Source organism: Lepidochelys kempii, chromosome 2 (assembly GCF_965140265.1).
Source record: "Lepidochelys kempii isolate rLepKem1 chromosome 2, rLepKem1.hap2, whole genome shotgun sequence".
Lineage (NCBI taxonomy): Eukaryota > Metazoa > Chordata > Testudines > Cheloniidae > Lepidochelys > Lepidochelys kempii.
The window spans coordinates 105615799-105635969 of NC_133257.1; the positions used below are offsets into that span (position 1 = coordinate 105615799).

At 39.4% G+C, this 20171-nt stretch overlaps 1 protein-coding gene across 5 annotated transcripts in view; it reads right to left on the bottom strand.

Annotated features, from left to right (window-relative positions):
- The window catches only part of CARMIL1 (capping protein regulator and myosin 1 linker 1), a 254387-nt gene that overhangs the window by 40531 nt on the left and 193685 nt on the right, over positions 1–20171 (bottom strand). For all 5 annotated transcript variants that reach the window (XR_012157297.1, XM_073331850.1, XM_073331849.1 and 2 more), the window contains one exon: positions 15283–15432. Coding sequence is in view for 4 of the 5 variants with exons in the window: in XM_073331850.1 (XP_073187951.1) it covers positions 15283–15432 (150 nt within the window). In the remaining variant the exon portion in view is untranslated. The remainder of the gene's footprint in view (positions 1–15282; positions 15433–20171) is intronic.

Consider the following 20171-nt stretch of genomic DNA (forward strand, 5'->3'; position numbering starts at 1 on the left):
GTTTTGTATGCTGGTCCCCCACACTTCTGCTGGAATCCTCTTCTGTACTTTCATTTAGTCTCATCTTGACTGACTACTTTAACTACATTCTCTAGAGTTACCCCAAAGTCCTGGTTGTCCAGAATCTACCTGGGGCAGAATCCTTCTGCCCTCCTCCTCAGACATATATGGCTACCCCACTCTTACCCTGAAACACCTCCTCTGGGCACCAAATCATTTCACGATCCAGGTCAAACTGCCTTTGTTTTTGAAAGTGTCCATAAAACTTGCCCTCACCCCCCTTCCTGTCTCTGGAGCCATCTCTCTCTATTCCGCTAAATTCCCTCTGCCAGGGATTCATCTCTGTCCCTTATTAGGCTTTGTGGTGGTGGGAAAGCCTGCTCTCCCACAGAGCTCCTGCCTTCTGGAACAGCCCTTCTGTTCTTCTCCAAAACATCTCTTTAAATATTCTCTGGAAACTTGTATTTTCGAAGATGACATGGAAAACATTTTAGGCTGGGGATCATGACTTGCCTTAGCTCTATAGGGTGCTAATTATTTAAGAGACTTTTTGATAGCGCTCTTTAGTGCACTGCTATAGGTGCTGGGCTGTTCAGTGAAGTGCTGTTGTGTTAGATCCCTTTAGTGGAATATTAACTATGTGGTCTGGGGTGCAGATGCCATGCTGCACATAGAGCCTTAAACTGGAGGAGCTGGTCCATTATATTAATCGTTGTGAATAGTGCACAGAATTGGGATGGAAGTAAAAGAATTTCCTGATTGTTTTCCTCTTTTTCTTACTAATCTGCTGAAGTAATGAAAATGCTGTTTTAAAGCATATTTATTTTATTTTCATAGCTGCTAGAATGGAAAACACCCTCGCACTTTTCCATTGTCTGTTAAATACCTATTGAGTGCCTTCATTTTGTATAGACATTACCTATCACTTATTCTGTCTGTGGTTTGACGCTTACTTGAAAAACAACATTAGAAACTCCCTAACCCCCTAACTTTTTTCAATATTTTGTCTTTTTGGCTAAAAAAACCCCAATGAATATTATGTAGTTTGGGCCCAAAATGTTACCTGCCTTAAAAGTGTAGACTCTTTTGAGAAATATCTTTCCAAAACTAAAGAGCTCTTACGATAAATCTCCCCCGCTGGCATTTAGAAATCAAACTACAGCAAAACCTTTCTTTATAGCCACTATTCCTCGTAATGCTCTGCTACTGCTGCATAGGTACCTTGAGCAATCAGCTGAGATTAGCGCCTCAGGAAGAGACAGCTTCCAAAGAGCTTGCAATCTAAGGCCATGGTCCAACAAAGACTTATGCAAATACTTAACTTTCAAGGTTTGAGTAGTCCCATTGAAGTCGACAGGACTACTCACATACTTAAAGTTACAGTATACTTAACAGCTTTGCTGGACTGGGGTCTAAAGAGACAAAGCAGACAAAAAGGAAACATTATAATCCTCATTTGACATATGGGGAAGGCACAGAGACTTGCCCAAGGTCATGGAGGAAACTGACTGCAGAATTAGGGTCTGACTCCAGATCAAGAGAGTCCCCTGTAAAATGTCTTCCTTTTCATCTGTCAAAATAAATACAAGTTAAAATAACAACTCCTAGAGTAAGTGGGGACACCATTACTGAAGATGGAGCACAAAAGAGCATGTAAACCTCAAAGAGCTTCATTGAAAATGAGAGTGGGAAGGAGGAGAGGGGAAATTGCCAAATGGAAATAAACTGGCAGAGAGAGAATATTTATTTTCAAGGATTTAAGATGTTATAAACAATAATTGAAATAACATGCATTTTTAAAAAAGAGTTTGGCAATGTCCTTTTAACAGATTATGCAAAAGAAAAGTTTAGTATGGCATTTTACCAAAATCCCTGCACAATTCCAGTGCCCTAGGGAAAATGACCCTCAAGGCTGCAACACCATTCCATCAATCATGATTTTCCACACTTACTTTATTCTCAAAGAGCACAATGGTTAGGGGCATTACACATCTGTAAATCATGAAAAGCGTATCAGTACTTATTGGGTTAAGTAGTAAATAAACTATCCTTCCTTGGACCACTGAGTCTTTGGGTGGGTAGGTTGCTAACCCATCACTATAGAAGAATCCAGAAATAAGACAAAAACGGAGTTGTGGCTAATACTTTCAACTGCCAATGATTTTATATCTTATTTTAAAGAGGTAAATTCTTAGCACAAAGTGCAGGGATTTAGCCAAGCATTTCCCATTTACCCTGATGGCATCACTGATCATAATCCTTAAAGTCTACTCTAGAGTACCATTATCCTTGAAAATAAAATAGAATATTACAATACATGACTGTTAACTAAATATCTGGCATAAAATTCAACAGCAAAAACACTAATGCATTGTTTAGAAATCAAGAGCCAGGTCCTCAGCTGGTGTAAACAGGCGTAGCTCCACTGAATTCAGTGGAGTTACGCTAATTAATACCAGTTCAGGATACAACCTCAAAGTCGCTTCTTGTATTTCACAATTTATTTGCTCTCTACACATAAGGTACAATGGGTTTTATGTTTGCAGAATGATATGTGTATCACAAATGTAAGGAATGTATTTGTTTTATTTTTTTCAAGGAGTCAAATTACTCTGGAGAAAGTACATGATTCGTTCATTTTAGTCTCTTCTAAACTGTGTTGACTTTTAGAATTATTTTGCATAACAATGGCCTCCAAAATAAAAGCATAGCAATGTAATAAAATAAACTTAGCAGATTTGTCCTTGAGCTTAATTTAATTTTAATAACCAAGAAAGCTTCAACTTTGCTACTTGCTGAGATATGGCTCAAATGCACACTAAGAAATTTCAACAAAATTACAGACATGTTTTATTTTAACTAGTAATACTGCTTCTACATCTTTATTTTAAACCACATAATGCCTGCTATTAAAGTACGTAAGGGGAAAAAAGCCAAAGTTTTTGTTACAAGGAAGAAAAAGCCTGTACGGAATAAATCTAACAGTTCCTGAAAGTATTTATAAGTTGACACTTCTTCATCTTGCGTAATTATCTCAAGGAACCACGTGTACAGAAAAATTTGCATCTGGTTCAGAGCATACATCCAGTCTCATCCATTTTGTAAGGGAAAAATAGATACTGAAAAAAACCATCCTGAATTCTCCATTTTCGACAGAATTATTCAAAAATTTGAAATCCAGGATGGGGCTAAGAGCCTCTTCTATAGCAGTAACCCTTCCTTACATAATTAAATAACTTCAATATTTGCATTATGACCTAAACCGTCTCTATATTAAGTATAGGAAACTCCTAAAATACTATAAATACTGAGCTGTTTAATAAAGGCATAATTCTAAGGCAATGTGAACATTTTGAAGGATGGGCCCTGTATATTTAGAGAATTGGAGAACAATGTCATTAAAACTCTTTGTGACACTGCACCCATATTAGTCACAGAGATATTATGATGATATGATTATGGTATAATTCTGATATATTTTATGCAAGATAAGTCATGTGAGGTGTCATTGGAAAGGTTATGATTTACTGAATACAATTATCCTATGTATCATTTTTGTATCTGAAGTTAGGAATATTGACTATGTATCTATATTACAAATGTGTTTATACCTGTGGAATGCCCACTAGGCAAAAGGCTCTCAGTCTAGGATGGCTGGCTGGGAAGGGCCCATTCAGGTTGAAGGGCCATTAGGAGAAACAATAGGCCTTAGAAGAAGCTTCTCTCTCACCGGGGAGCTTTCCTGAGGATGCTACAGACAGCTCTGACTCACGGCTGCTGTAACACTACAGAGACATGTGAACAGGTCACCTGGTACTGGACTTCATCTTGGAATGTCAATGTTTTTCCAGTGACTGGCGTGGGAACCACGTTTTTAAAGAAAGGTTTCCCGCCATTTGCAAAAGCTATTGAAGGCAGGGGAATGACATCATCAAGGTTCTTCACTGGCTCCCCGCCCAAGGAGACTCCTAGAAACACCTGAGGAACAAAGACTGAACTGGTGGAAGTGCTGGACCAAGGTAAAAGGATTTTTAGTCTGTGAATGGAACACCTGGGGTTTCCAAGCTGTAAGCCAGTACAACTTGCCCCTTAAGAATCTGCAGCCTGCTTGTATCATCACTTAGGGTGATGATCTGCTATTCATATCCAATCTCTTTAGTATAGTATATTAAGCTTAGTTTGTGTGTTTTGTTTATTTGTAGGTAAATCTGCTTTGATCTGTTTGCTATCCCTTACAATCACTTAAAATCTATCCTTTGTAATTAATAAACTTGTTTTTGCTTTATTTAAAACCAGTGTGTGGGGGAGTGATAACTTGGGGCAGAAAGCTGTTGCATATTCTTCTCTACATTGAGGGAGGGGGTGAATTTCATGAGCTTACACTGTACAGTTCCCTGTGCAGCGTAAGATGGTATAATTTTGGGTTTGCACTCCAGAGGAGGGTGTGTATCTGAGTAGCTGGGAAGTTCTTTAAATGGAGCCTTCCCATGCAGAGCTGATCACAGCGTCTGCATGTAACTGCATCTGGGTGACCCCCTTCCTGTATGTGTGCTGGTTAAAGTGAAGGCTGGACACAGCAGTACAGTGTAAAGGGAGCCCAGGCTTCTGGGTCAGGGGGGCTCAGTGGTACCCCAGTTTCAGGTGGCACCCCAGGGGGAACCAGTCACATGCCTTTCCTCATGCTTCTGAGCTCACAGGGTGGATATTAATGCTTGTAAAAAGGATCTGATTTATTTGGCCACGTGTGAGTGTGGATATCATGGCAGCACTAGATCCTGAACTGGAGAGAGAGAATTATTTTTGTCTCTCTCTTTTCTATGCTCAGAATGACATAACTATTGAACTGAACAATAGTCACCAAGGCATAAACGCCAGTAACCTCCTCACCATCGGTAGATCCTCGGAGGTTTTGTGCTCTGAAAGCTATGACATTTCAGACACAAAGGAGGCTCATGCCACTGAACCAGACCTAGATTACTTGGAGCAGTGAATGGCTTAGCAGCCTCTTTGCTCAGAACATTATGATTTGAGGCAGTATCCTTGAAAAAAAACACGTTAACCGAGCCAATGTGCTCCTCAAGGCACAAAATGTACCAGTCACAAGAGGCTGTCAGGTATATCTTCCTAGCATACAGATAATCCTGAATCCTCTAGGTCACTTCTAAGACATCCTTACTAAATATCAACACACAAAAAATAAAATAAAAATCTCAACCCCTCTGAAGTCTATGGGTACGTCTACGCTGCAATTAGATGCCCACGGCTGGCCTGTGCCAGCTTACTCAGGTGGGAGGGACTTGGGCTAAGGGGTTGTTTAATTGTGGTGTAAACGGTTTGGGCTCAGCCCAAGCTCTGGGACCCTCCTACCTTGAAGGATCCTATACCCCGGTCTCCAGCTTAAGTGTGTCTAATATTCCCTTAGCCCTGATCCTACACCACAGAAATCAACAGGAGTTTTGCCACAGACTTCAATAGGAGCCAGATCAAGCCCTGAGGGTGAAGTTGACCCCTATAAAGAGGGAAAACATGAGGCCTACACTTCACTCAAGTCCACCTTGAGCACTACATGAGGTTTTCAATATGACTGAGTGGTGCATAAGCCTTGTGCTGACTCTGTGTTTAGGGGTTGTGAATTTTATCCTTAATTGAGATTTCCCTACCTAGGCAGATGTCCATGAGACAGCATATAGTCTTAAAATAAGTTAGACATGATAGAGAATGGGTACTTCTGTCCAAAAGGAAAGACCTCATCTTCTGTAAGCCAAGAATTGATAGGCTAGGTAATGAACAAAATGTAGCCACAGGCTGCAATTACTCAGAGTTATATTACAACACATGGACCTGAACTTTCCCTGGAATACTTAAAGACTGCACTATGGGACTCTACTCATGATTGGAATTTAAGAGCTGAAGTCACATTCCATTCTGTTTTGAACAGGACATTTTCTATATATCTGTCCCCCAGTCTTGTTTTTGTTTGTTTAATGCTGTTAACACTTTGTCTTAAAGAAACAAAACCACCCTCTGCTTATTCCTATTCTAAATGTTACCCAATTTTTGTTATTTTCATTTAAATTCAATATTCTAGTCCCCTTTTCCCTTTCCAATGCATAATTTTTATATGGATTCTGCCACATTTACTCACGTGGAGCAACATCATACTGCACTAATACCCCCACCTTTTCTAATGGGACTATACATGGAGTAAGGTTCTTCAGAACCTGAATAAGGGCGGAAGAAATGGACTATTTGCTGTTCCTGGTTTTCCCCCTCTATTTCCACATGATTTTGTTTTAATAGAATCATATTAATCCACCTCCACTTTAAAAAATGGCTAATTTCTTTCTCCATTGCCTCCCATTATAGACATCCTCTTTTTCCTCTTTCCCTCCTCCTCCTGTGAGCTACTATTCTCTGCCCACACTGTCTGGAGATAGAAATTTAGTATAGTAAAAAGAATCAGACATCCTCCTCTCATTCCTGGCAAAGCACAATTTAAGGTAGAAACCAAAGTGAGTGCACATGGACTACTAGGAGTAGGAAAGAACTGTTTCTCTCCTATTTTTTTAAAAGATACCATAGAATTCTGGGGCCAACTAGGTTGCCTTGAACAAACCAGATATATAATCTGGGCCAAACCAATCAAGTGAGACACTAAAGGAGTTAAAAGGATGTGAAAAGGCCCATGCTGCAAATCAGAACAGAAAGCTCCTCAATCACTAGAAGAGGGTGAGCTTGCTAGACCAGTGGTTCTCAACCTTTCCAGACTACTGTACCCCTTTCAGGAGTCTGATTTGTCTTGCGTACCCCCAAGTTTCATCTCACTTACAAACTACTTGCTTAAAAATCAGACATAAAAATAAAAGTGTTATAGCACATTACTGAAAAATTACTCACTTTCTAATTTTTACAATGTACAGTAATTATAAAATAAACCAATTGGAATATAAATATTGTACTTACATTTCAGCATATAGTATATAGAGTAGTATAAACAAGTCATTGTCTGTATGAAATTTTAGTTTGTACTGACTTCGCCAGGGCTTTTTATGTAGCCTGTTGTAAAACTATGCAAATATCTAGATGAGTTGACGTACCCCTGGAAGACCTCTAAGTACCCCCAGGGATACACGTACCCCTTGCTGAGAACCAATGTGTTAGACATTAATTGAATCAGAATGTCCTAACTTATGTGTAAAACCCTCCCCTTGAAAATATGCAGTGCAGTAAAAATCCCACAAGAGTGAGCCAATGATGGATGATCATTGGACTCATTTAAAAAAACCCACAAGAATGAGCCAACAATCAAACTGGCAATAAGTGACAAAGTCAATATTAATAAGCTAGATACCACCATAAAACAGGCAACTACACACTCTTCTGTTACAAAACCTGAGCTTTCTGGGGAAAAAGAAAGGATCAGACCTGAGGGATCACTGCCAAAGCTCGTGACAACAAAGTGCCTTAAGGTAAAAAATATCCAATATCAGCACTACACAATTCATGTTCTAGTTAGAAAAGTGGAGATACCTTTTTCATCAGGTGTAGTTGATTGTTATTGAAAACAGTTTCTTGCATTCTGAATGTATTTCATGACAGGCCAATAACTAGAATAGATCACAAGGAAGGTAGAATCTGACACAGAAATTTGAGCTAGATTTAGGAAAACATACAGTACCGCTGTGTACCTGAATTGTCCAGTATTACAATTTTAATGTGTTTCCTCTCTCAACCCCATAGAGACTGAGAACAAGATTTTAACAAGTCTTATAATTGTGGGTTCCCAACTTCAGACACCTTAAAGGAACCTGATTTGCAGAGGCTGGGTATACAACACTTTCTGAAAGTCAAGTCTCTTTAAAGTGTCTCAAGTTGGAAACCTGAAGTCATTAGTGACTTTTGAAAATTGTAGCCTAAAAATTTAATGGGCATGCAGGTCCACCTCTAGCTGTTTTGACTCTGAGGGTTGAAAATATTTTCAGTGCCCCACCAACACAGCAGCAGGGCCCCAAAAAATAAAAATAAAGGCCGGCCAATCAGAGCATAAGGGAAAATAGCCCAGCAGCATGGTGGTGCCCTCTGGAAGTTGGCAACCGAGACCACCTTGCTTGCCCACCCTGTGGGTATGTGTGGCACTCTGTACCTCAAAGCAGCACCCTGGAACCCCCAAATTCACCACTGGCATATAATTATGATGTGTTTTGTACAAAGCATGCCTTGTGAGGTATCATTTTTAAAGTACTGATCCGTTGAACATTAATATCCTGTTGGATTGTATGTGCTGTCATTGTATGTGAGATTATGAAGTTTTTCTATGGGTGTATTACTGAAATATATTGTGAGGTTGGGAACACCCACAACCAGCCTTTTAGGTACAACAATGGAGTAGCCAGATGCACTGATGGCCCATTGAAGGGAATCCACTCTCCCAGTGATCATCTCAGAAGACTTCTCAGAGAGAGCACAGAGAAAATGGAGACTGCTTGACCCACACCATAGCAAAAGATCTTTCCAGAAAGCTGGAAGAAATTATAAAGAGGGGAAGTGACATCATGACTTGGCTTCACTCCCCGCACAACTCAACACCTGGAAAGGCATTAAACTTATGGCTGGAAGACACGAACCGTAAATGTGTGCCTATCGATGACAACACATTGTGAGAAAAGGCTCTTAGCCTCTATGCGCTGTTCAAACCTCCCGCCGAAGAGGGACAGCCTTCTGATGAGAAGGAATTCAAAGCCAGCCAAGGTTGGCTTAACAGTTTTAGCAACCGCTTCAACCTCAAAAACGTGCAAACTACTGGTGAAGCTGCATCTGCAAATGAAGAGGCAGCAAAAGCCTACCCCGAACAATCAAAGAAAAGGGCTATCTTCCGGAACAAGTTTTTAATACTGACAAGACTGGGCTCTTCTGGAAAAAATGCCCAACCGCACTTACACTTCGAAATCAGAAAGAAAAACTCCTGGCTTCAAAGCAGTTAAAGACCATGTGACTGCATTTTTTGTGGCAATGCGCCTGGGCATTTAATAAAGCCAGGCTTGCTCTACAGGGCTGCAAATCCCCGTGCCCTAAAAGGCAAGAACAAAAATCTCCTGCCTGTGTTCTGGCAATCAAATAAAAAGGCTTGGGTGACGGCAGCATTATTTCTGGATTGGTTCCACAAGTGTTTCACTCCGGAGGTCAAGCGGTACCTCGAAGAGAAAGGACTTGACTTTAAAGTGTTGCTGATCGTAGACAATGCTCCTGGCCATCCTGAGGCATTCCAGTTTGCACATAACGACGTTGAAGTTGTCTTTCTCCTCACCAATACCACCTCCATCCTCCAACCTCGCGACCAAGGCGTGATTCACTGTTTCAAGGCCAAGTACACGAGGCTTACGCTAACTTTAGAACCTAACCCCCGCATAAGACGTGACTCCACTGTATTAGCATATTCCTAACGTTTGAAAATGAATGGGACATCTATAGGATTCTGCAAAACTGTCAACTTTCATGCAAGTTCCAACTGTCTTTTGATTTCTCAGATGGCACTGTATACCTGGAAAAAAAGCTTATGGACACAGAATCATGGATCATGAGTCCCAGGAGTGTCTTCAGAAGTTGTCCTGAATGTGGGGGAGGCAGAGGTATTATTAACCTCCCTGCGTTGTTTACATTGATCTTCCTGTGAAGTAGATTTGCTCTATCATTTGTGATCGATCCTCCCTGGATTCCAGGAATGTCCCCATATGCTATTGTGCCAGATTCTAAAGTGACTCGTAAAAGTGCTCTGGGAATCAGCACATAGGATTCTGGTGTGTATGTGCAGGGGACTACCTGTGAGGGACTATGGGTTTACAATGTGAGAAAGATTGAGAACCCCTGGCTTTAGAGTCAGTGGAAAAGTTAACCAATCAAGGACCCATAAGGAGTGGTACAAAATAATGCCATGAGACAATATACCATTTTTAAGCTTTTCTTTATCTGTGCAACTCCTTTTGAATCTGGAGAAACTGCAGAGACAAAAGTCTCTTGCTTGAACTATACCACCACAAAAAAGCTAGATCTGCAATGCCAAAGCACATTACACCTCCCCTAGATAGTAGTGCTCGCAAGGAGCCCCATTTTATAAAAATAGTCTCCGTTTTCCAAAAATTAAAATCTCAAAATCCTTCAAAACCATTCAGCCATAACTTCCAGAACAGACAATAAGGTGGGGGACAGAAACAAATGAGGGCTAGAAGCAAAGTACTACTGATGTGATAGATTCCAGATCTCATCACTGCTAGCGTATACAAGCGGTAGTAATACCATTAATTATTTCTACTGCAGTGGTACACAAGGATCCCAAGCAAGAATTGGGACTCCACTGTACTAGGCACTGCACAGACAGCAAAGAAAGTCCCTGCTACAGAGAGCTCACAATGTAGGATTCACAAAAAGAAAAGGAGTACTTGTGGCACCTTAGAGACTAACCAATTTATTTGAGCATGAGCTTTCATGAGCTACAGCTCACTTCATCGGATGCAAGTCATGCAAGATGTAGGATTCAGTCAATTACTCAGCAGGTGAAAAAGCAGACAAATGGGAAGTGATAAGACAGAGGTGTGGGAGGACAGGGTATCAGTGGAGAGTCACTGTAAATACACTGACAGCCACTAGCTTTGTTCTTATCTGCCCCAATCAATATACCACATCACAACACTTTCCAAAATTATACCAGATATATTGCTCATTCTCTTTCCTCCACAGTCAGAAAGGGCTGATTTTTGGTGCTTTGTGAATTTTTATTTAATGTGTTATTGTGGGAAATGTAGGTTACAGAAGTGTGTTTTATATTTGGCTCTGAAAGCAGAGAAGTAAACGTTTGTCTTATCTTCCAAGACTTCCAGGATCATGAGTCCATTGCAGGAGGTTGAACCTATGTGCTAGATCTGTGCCACAATTGCTCTTTAGTATATCCCAAAGCAAGTAAGTGCTATTTTTCCCCTAGTCTTCTGTTCCTTTACAGAAATTGTTCTTTATCTTGCAGTATCACTGAAACACTACAATATTAAGCTATTGCTTACATTTCATTAAAGTTTTCTACCGGTCCTTCATCTTCCTATAGAGTCACCATCGTCTACTTATGGTATTAAAAGAACAGATTTGATATTCATTGAGGCAGGCCATTTTTATTAGCGGCGAATGTAACCAGTTATCAGCGGGCGGGATTGAACCTGGGATCTCTGAAGCTTAGTATATGAGTCTCTACTGCATGAGCTAAAAGCCACACAGCTCTTGGCTAAGGCTGTAGCAGATTCATTAATCTTTAAGTGATCTAGGTGTCACTAGAGGGGGACAGAGCACCACACCCAGCAGGCATAGGTTACACAAACAGCTAGTGAATTCATAATTCACAGCCCAAACATTTGACTCTTTCACAGGAACATTATTAAAAGGATTTCACAAACAGATACATATGCTACAACCTACAGTTCTTTGACATTTTTTGAAATAATTTCCTATTAATTATTATTATTATACCAGAGGAATGTAAATAAACAGATTGCCTGCTTTTCTCTTGGGAAACTATCTTAGACTAGCCCTGCACTCTGTATTACTGAGAGTAACAACGTTATGTTGTTAGAATGGGTATTTTCAAGATCACTAACATGTGACGGTCTTCTAGTACAGGATATATGCTACTCATAACTTCTCTGCTTTTTAAATAAAAGCTCAAAAATGATTATTTCTTAATATTCTAGGGGGAAAAATATTCAAATAGCTTAATAATTTTCTTGGAAATATAGCTATATTTTGTCCATTCTAAAGAAGATCAGCTTTCAAGCATCCTTTAAAAACTACAGTCCTGCGGCAGAATAATTCCTGTGTTGAAAGAATAAAGGATGAACAAATAATGTACATAGTTCCCTTTTGTAGGAAAGGTTAATCAGTCAGTCTGCTGAAAAAATTACATATGCAGATGTGCTTGATATTCTACTTAGGTTAAAATGGGTAATTTATCTTAAGCCAGTGGTAAAATGCATTGTTCCTTAAAAAGTGTCAATCTTGTCTCACACATCTAGAAAATGTGAGAAAACATAATTTTATTAAGTTAAGTCAACCTTCATTACCGACTCAAATCTTTCAAAAAGTCTATGCCTATTCCTTTCATCTGAGCAGACTAAGTGGCCTTTTGCATAAAACAACAAAGCTGTCACATTCAATCTTACTTACACACAACTTTGATCATAATAGGCCCTTAGATAAATACAGCTCTAATTAAAATTTAGACAAGTATGATAGTTGCAGATTAGGGTAGCATCAATTTACTGTATTACAACTCAGGGCGATCAGAAACTCCCAGGTCAATAATGATCAAGCTATCCTGCTCTATATTGGACCATTCACTCATTCCCAGTGCTCTCCAGAATAGAATGGCAAGTTCTCCCGCGGCTGACGAGTCATTCAGATTATTGGGTTGTGGCCATAATGACATGTTGTCTAGGAATCAAGTCTGAATAACTTCTGAAGCATTGTAAATGTACAGTGTTAAACTCTTTCTAATTCTTTACAGGCAGATACTGGAAATAAAACTCAAATCTCTATTTTAAATAGTCATTTTCAAAGCCACATTCCTTGCACTCCTTTCTATTCTGTTGTCTGATACAGAAAGTTCAGAAATGAATAGCAGCTCTCTTCTCTGGACTGGGCTGGTGGAGACCATTCCTCATCCTGACTGTATCTAAATATATATCTCACAGGGCTGCCCAAACATGGCAGGGTCCCATTTGCAGATGGTCGTCAACTAGCCCCTCTAGAACATTGGCAGTTTCAAGTTCACCACTTATATTTCCCTCTCCAACAATTCCTTGGCTTCCTCTACCACAGGTGTCTTTGGAGCTTGTTGGGGCAAAGGGATAGATGTCAGTGGAAAGCCCGGGCTCAGGTTCAGGCTGAGCACCGAACCCAAATTCAGCATGAATGAGTTTGAGATCTGAAGAGAATATTTCACACAGCTCTGGTCTGTTGGAGCATTTAGGCTGCCAGCACAAAAAAAACCCTACCTTAAACAGATGTTTAATGGACAAACAAGCTAATGATCTATATAATTAACAAAGTTTTAGAAACTTTGGGGTAAGCTACTATTTCTCATTCAATGATAATAAAATAAACTAAGTTATGGTTCATAAATCATGTGCATTTTTTATTCCCTCTTAGAACCTTTCATTAATATATTTGTTTCTTGCATGGACTAATTCCCAAAGTTTCTCTGATGCCATATAAAAAGGGGCCCCACAGGACGAACTTTTCTAACTATACATAAATGGCTTTGGGAAAACTATGAAACTAATATAATGGAAACCTTTCTTTTACCACATTGATTCTATATCCACATTTTTTCAAGGGCCATGTCTGAAGTATATATGGAATTCATACAGCTAAAATAGACCCATCTGGAAACATCCATGATATAAGCTAAACTGGATGGAATTAGAAGCGAAGATATCTATTCTTAGGACACTTATAACATCAACAAACTGACACCAGCACTGTGCAAGGCTGGTATGCCCACATTACTGAGTTTGTCTCTCAGTTTGTCTCCTATACAAGTGCAATCAATACCACAATGCAAAATGAAGGCACACAGTTTGCAAAAACAGCCCTTATATGAATTTCTCAGCTCAAGAATATATATATTTGAAACTGGATACATTTTAATTTTTGAACAAATGGAGTTTTCAGCACCATGGGCGATCAGAGCTCCTGTATACAGTGTATTTATCTGAAATATAATTTCATTCCCCATAGCAAGTGGATGTCAATGAGAATCAGAATTACAAAAGGGGTTCAGCCATGTGATTAAGTTGTATGAATGGGGAGGAAAACAGGGATATTAAATACTCTTCAAAACAGCTGCTCTAGGTAAGGTACAAACAGTTAATATTTAATATGTGACTTCATATTTTCCTTTTTTTTTTTTTAAACTTGAGCAAAGAAAAAGATAAAACACTAGCATGGTCCCCTTACATACACTGTATGATGACAGAGACAAGGGCTATGTTTGCTTTAAAAAACCCTACCGGGAGAGCATTTTCATATTGAAAGTACAATTCTAAGAGCAGAAATTTCAATTACCATAGATTTCTGCATACTAATCTGGTACGTTCAAGTTCATTTACAGGCACAATCAAGCTTGTGCTGAAGTGTGACGTGTCTTATGACGTTGTCCCTCAGGGCCACCATTAAGCGCAATCACTAAACACCTAAACTGACAGTTGGCTGCAGAAAGCTTCTGGAACTCAAGAGGACTGGTAATGAGAATCTTTGATGACCCTTGTAACAGCCAATGCCCCAAAGGGAGGAAAATGGGATTTGCTGGTGTCGGAGACACATGCGGCACCAAAGCAAACTCTGGTGAGGTGCCAGGCATGGGAGTGGATACTATAGTTAATTTAAGTTGCTGCCTCCAATGGATGTCACCTCTACAGCAAACAAGACACTGAGCAAAAAATGTCCACAATGAGTTGGAAAAGAAATAGGGTAACGAATATTAACTATAATTGGCAGCCTACTGGAGTGCATCTGTAAAGATTCAAGATATGGCATGGAGACCAGAGGTAATTTATTTAAAACGTTTATGCAAAAACTATATATAAAGCTTTTGAGTGATTTACCGCACTAGTCCCATTGAATTTCAATGGGATGTGCTCCTAACGCATGCAGGTGCTTTTGAAAATCTCACCCAACACCATCATTAGATCTACATCCTTTGTAGCCTTATTACATGTGCAAGAGTTTCAGACTTCCTCCATATATAAAAAAAATCATCTGCAGTTCATGGCCATCAGTTTACCTCTGGGTCTCAAAAAGCCCACTATCTACCTTGATGGATTAGTGTCAAGTGGCACGATGACAGAGGCAGAGAGAAGCATATTGTGACAGGAAACAGCATGCCAAAGTAGCATAGTCTGATTTATTGCTGCCATCGCAGCGCCATATACTAGAATCTCTGCAGAAGAGGTATCGGTTATATTAGCAGTATTGTATGAACATGGGCAAGAGAGGTTATCTTACAAGCAAATATGTCTGAACAGATACCAAGAAAAGGGATAATGGAACAAAGGCAAGGGTTTTCCTTCCACTCATCTATGATACCTGGTTTGGATAATTTTTTGTTTTACATACAACTATTTACATTTATTGAGCCAAATTCCTAATTTCATTCTGCTGATGTAATAAAAACTGCCCACTGAAATTTGCATAAGGACGTTTTTAAGATTAGATTTTTACCCATTGGACTGAAGAAAAGTGTCTTACCATACAAGTGTCTAGATCCTCCAAACGTTCTATCTCAGTCAAATCTTCTACTGTGATGGTGGAGCGCTTAGTTGGTTTCTCTTCAGCTAATTCAATCTCCAGTGACTCCTGATGTGGAAGTGGTTTACCACGTCTGGTCAAATGGTCAGCCTAGAGACAAGGGTCAAGAGATGAAACTACTGATCAGAAATCTTTAAAAACGAACAACAAAAACTAAACAGAGTGGTTGTGCACTGCAGGTGATGATAGGTGGTGAACAATGGGTGAGCTCAACTGTTTGCATTGGAGGCCCTCCCGCATCTTCCTGTAGAACTATTCCCTCATCACACAACACTGGATGGTAGGGAAGGAGGAGGGGAGAAAACAGGGCTAATAAGAGAGAATCACATAGTAAGAGATTCTGCTTATCTGGACTGTGGAAATAAAATCACCCAAAGGAGGAAAAAACCTCATACCATACCTAATATTTCTAAGCCATTTCATTTAAAAACTACTGTGACGAATGTACAAATTGCTAGCATACTCAACTGGTGAAAAAAAGGAGGATTGAATGATTTTCACTAATAAATGTAGGAATCACAAGTGCTGCATCTTCTCTAATATAAAAAAATGTGCGGGCAAAATGGGGTAATTATTTTGGACCTCATTATGATGGATAATGAAGAATGAATCACTGGACTGGAAGCTAGTGGCTGCCTACGGCCCAGTAATCCTGATTTGATTATATTTAATATGGGCAAAACAGAAGACAACACTTGGTGTTTTAAAAGGGCTAATGTCTCACAGCTGGGGAAAATCATGAGTAAAACTGATTGGGATGTTCTTTAAGAAGAGTTTATTAGATGGCCAAAAAGCCATGAAATATAATCAAGAAAAAGGACAATTTTGGGTAAATGTAAATACTATATTTTTACAATAATTATATCTAAATAAATATATCTAATTGCTGCCTTCACTTCTCGCTGAACCAGGATGGTATTTACTCAAAGTTACCCTGTTTTTCTCTCAAACAAATAGAAAAAGGGGGAATTATATAGCAATCAGTATAAATTAGAAATTATGAAGTGTAGAAAATTAATAAGGGAAGCTAAAGACATCAGGGATAAATCTATGTCTGGCAGGGCTAGGGAGGAGTTTTTAAAAAAAGTATACTAGGAACAAAATAAATCTAAAAACAGTATCAGGCCATAACTAGAAGGAGATATTAAAATGGTTAATGATGCAGAGAAGGCAGAAGTGTTAAATAAATATTCCTGTTCTATATTTGAAAAGAAGTAGGATCATGGGCTCATATCACATGAGGATGATGAAGTACTTTAGTAACAAAGGAGGATGTTAAACAGCATCTATTCAGGAAACATTTTTAAATCAGTAGGCCCGGATCACTTGAGCCCAAGAATCCTAAAAGAGTTGGCTAAGAAGCTCTCTGGCCCACTGAGGTTAAACTTTTAATGAATCTTGGAATACCAGGAAAATTCCAGAACACTGGAAGAGCATTAACATTATGCCAATATTCCAAAAGGGTAAGTGGGACTACTAGGGTAACTATGGGCCAGCTAACCTGACATCTATCCTAGGCAAAACAACAGAAAACCTGATATGGAATTAAATTTATAAGGAATCAAAGAATGGGAATATAATTAATGCCAGTCAATATGGTTTTGAGGAAAATACATCTTGTCAACTGAACCTGATTTTGTTTTTTGATGAGATGACATGCTAGGTTGATAAAGGTAACTGCATAAAAGTAACAAATACTTAAATGAACAGGGCAGTCATACAGAGCAATCCAGTCTGAGCCCATTCAAATAAAAGATATTTTACTACAGACAAATGCAAGGTTATTAAGGAACCTATATTATTAAGGAACAAAGAGTGCAGGCCATATCTACAGAATGGGAAACTCTATCCTGGAAAACAGTGACTCTGAAAAAGACTTATGGTTCATAATGAACATGGAATTGAACATAAGTTCCTATTGTGCTGCCGTGACAAAAAGGGTTAATGACATCCTTGGCGATGTAAACAGGGAAGAAGTGAGTAGGAATACAGAGGTGATTTTACCTCTGTATACAGCATTGGTGAGATGGATACTGGAATACTATCCACATTTTAAAAATATATTGACAAATTAGAGCGGAAGCAGAAGAGATACACAAATTTGAGGACTGTAGAGAACTTCTTACAGGGTCTCTGGCATGGTCTATACTAAAAACTTATATCAGGATAGCTATATTGATCAGGGGTGTGAAACCTACAGTGTAGATGCACCTGTGCTTAGAGAAGAATGCTTCTATCAATATAGCTAACTTTGTTTGGGGAGGTGATGTTCCTACATTGGCAGAAAAACTTCTTCTGACGGTGTAAGCGGCATCTATGTTAGGGGACTATACTGGCATGGGCTCTGTAGTATAGACATAGCTTTATCAGCTCAGTCTGTTTATTTTATCTAAAAGAAGATGGAAAAAGTTACCTTAATGGGGAGAAAATACTGAGTTTTAAAGGGCTTTTTAGTTTTACAGAGAAGGGCATAACAAGAACCCATGGCTGGAAGCTGAAGTCAGACAAATTCAAATTAGGCACAAATTTTTAATGGTGGGGGTAATTAAGCATTGGAAAAACTACCAAGGCAAGTGGTGGATTCTCCATTTCTTGATGTCTTCAAGTCAAGACTGAATGCCTTTCTGGAAGATATGCTTTAGTCCAACACAAATCATTGGGCTCAGTACAGAGGTAATCATCTCTGAAATACAGCAGGTCAGTCTAGGTGATCTAACTGTCACTTTTGGCCTTAAAATATATGAAACATAATGCTTAGAATGTTGACCTGAAAATGTTCCCTGCTAATGTTAACACTGACAAAGGGTATAATAAGAGAAAAGTATCCATTACACCTCTGTGGTTTGTATTACTTGAATCAGTTTAAGATGTTTGTCAATACAGGATCTCATTTTGGATTCGCCTTATGATGAACTGTCAATAGAAAATATCTAAAGTTAGTATTTTAAAGATTGTGAGCACATTCATATGGGAAGCATGAGAAGAAGAGGATGGTGTGAAGGGAGAACACTGAACCCAGTTTCAGTCCAGGGTCAGAATTGAAACTGTGTGGGTACACTCTACCAAAATGTGCCCACCAGTTGATCGCATAGGTTTTTTTATGATTGTCTTTTCCTGTGTGCTTTGCATACAGTGGCATCTTTTCCCACTCAGAAGAACTGATCCAATATATTTTTCTGGACCAAGCTTTCTGACTGATGGCCCAACAATGTTCACAAACATCAGGGCAGCCATCTGGGAACTGAGAGGCTGCAGTGAGCAGTATGCATGCTGTCACTGATGTTGCTGAATCTTCTTTCACGTTCAGTTGTGGAATAGGAATCATTCCCATCCTGTTTGCAGTCTCCTTGGGTTCCTCTAATTGGCGTCTGCTGGCTTCTCTCCAGTCAGGGTCTCTTCAGTTCAGATTTAGGGGCTTTTTTCTGCTCCAAGATCTTGCGTTGGGTTTATCTGGCAGGGAGCTGGTCTCAAGTCTGGATTTCTGCTGTGGTCCTCCTGCTTCCCAATTCAACCCAGCCGAGAGTTGTTGCTGGTTATTTTTAAACAGTCAGTCCTCATGCAGTAGTGGTGACTTTGGCCCCTTTGGGGTTGCAGTAACAGTCCTCCTTGGGGCAACAGTCCGATAACAAATCAGATCTCTCTCGTGCTTCTTTCTCTGGATTCTGCCTTGGGCTTAGAAGAACTTTCAGGATGCTGCTGATGTTTGAATTTGGCAGTAAAGATCCCTGATTGGTCACTGATGCAACAGAGTCACTTGCTGCCAGGCTGGCCCAAGATAGTGGCCAGCAAGTGGTAAAAAAAATTGTGACATTGTGTTGTATGCCCACTAAATACCATAATCAGAGACCTGGTTGCAATATAAAATGAAATGTGACACTACACTTAATATTGTGTATGATTTTAAAGCTCCAACATAGAATGGGAGATAGGTTGACCTTGGGCTTAATATGGTTTAGGGCAATTTGAATTTGCTTGTTCCTAAAGCATTCACACTTGAAACAAAAGTTTCTGTTTGAGACTAGCCTTTCATAATCTCAGAAAGGACTCTACATGAATCCTCAGCTGTTTTTAATTACACTTGGTGTAAAATTTCCCCTACATGTAAAATTTGTTGCATATTTAATAAGCCTTAAAATTAATGTTTTTAATGAAATTCTCTCTCTCCAGGGTCCTTAACATGCCAGTGCTATAGAAAACAAGGTAGACACAGATCTAACTGGATAGTTCCTAGGTGGAACTACTGTTTTTCTCCAAATGTCTGTGCATGCACTAGCTTTATACTTTGATCTACAAAGGAAGCATTTCATAACAGCAGGAGCACCAATAATAGTAAAACAAATCTGTCTTCTATTGACAATGCTGCCAATACTGCTCCTACGCTTGGAGCGTTGACTCTCAGTGGAACTTTGGGAAAATTTTGGAAATATTTTTTTTTTTTTTTTTGCTATTGCTGCCAGTCTTTTTATATAGCTCTGTGCAATCCAGCATTAGCTACTCCCACCCTCACCTTGGGTCTGAGTCCAATAATCTACTTCCCTCTCCACTAAAAATAACATTTAACGTACAGGAGCTCATAAACTGATCTGTAGACATACAGCACTATTTCTTCTCTAATCTTCAGGAAGCAGGTACATCGACAGTTAAGTGGTTGACAGCAGAACGTCTTCCAGTAAATAGCTGAACATTTTATCTTCTACATAGATATATCTTCCAGACTAAGACCTCACATTTCTGAAGTAGCCTCAGAATATGCACCGGTTTGGGAAGTAAGGTCTCTACAGCTTGCTCCACAGTCTCCTACAGAACGAAATCTGACTTTATTTCAATCG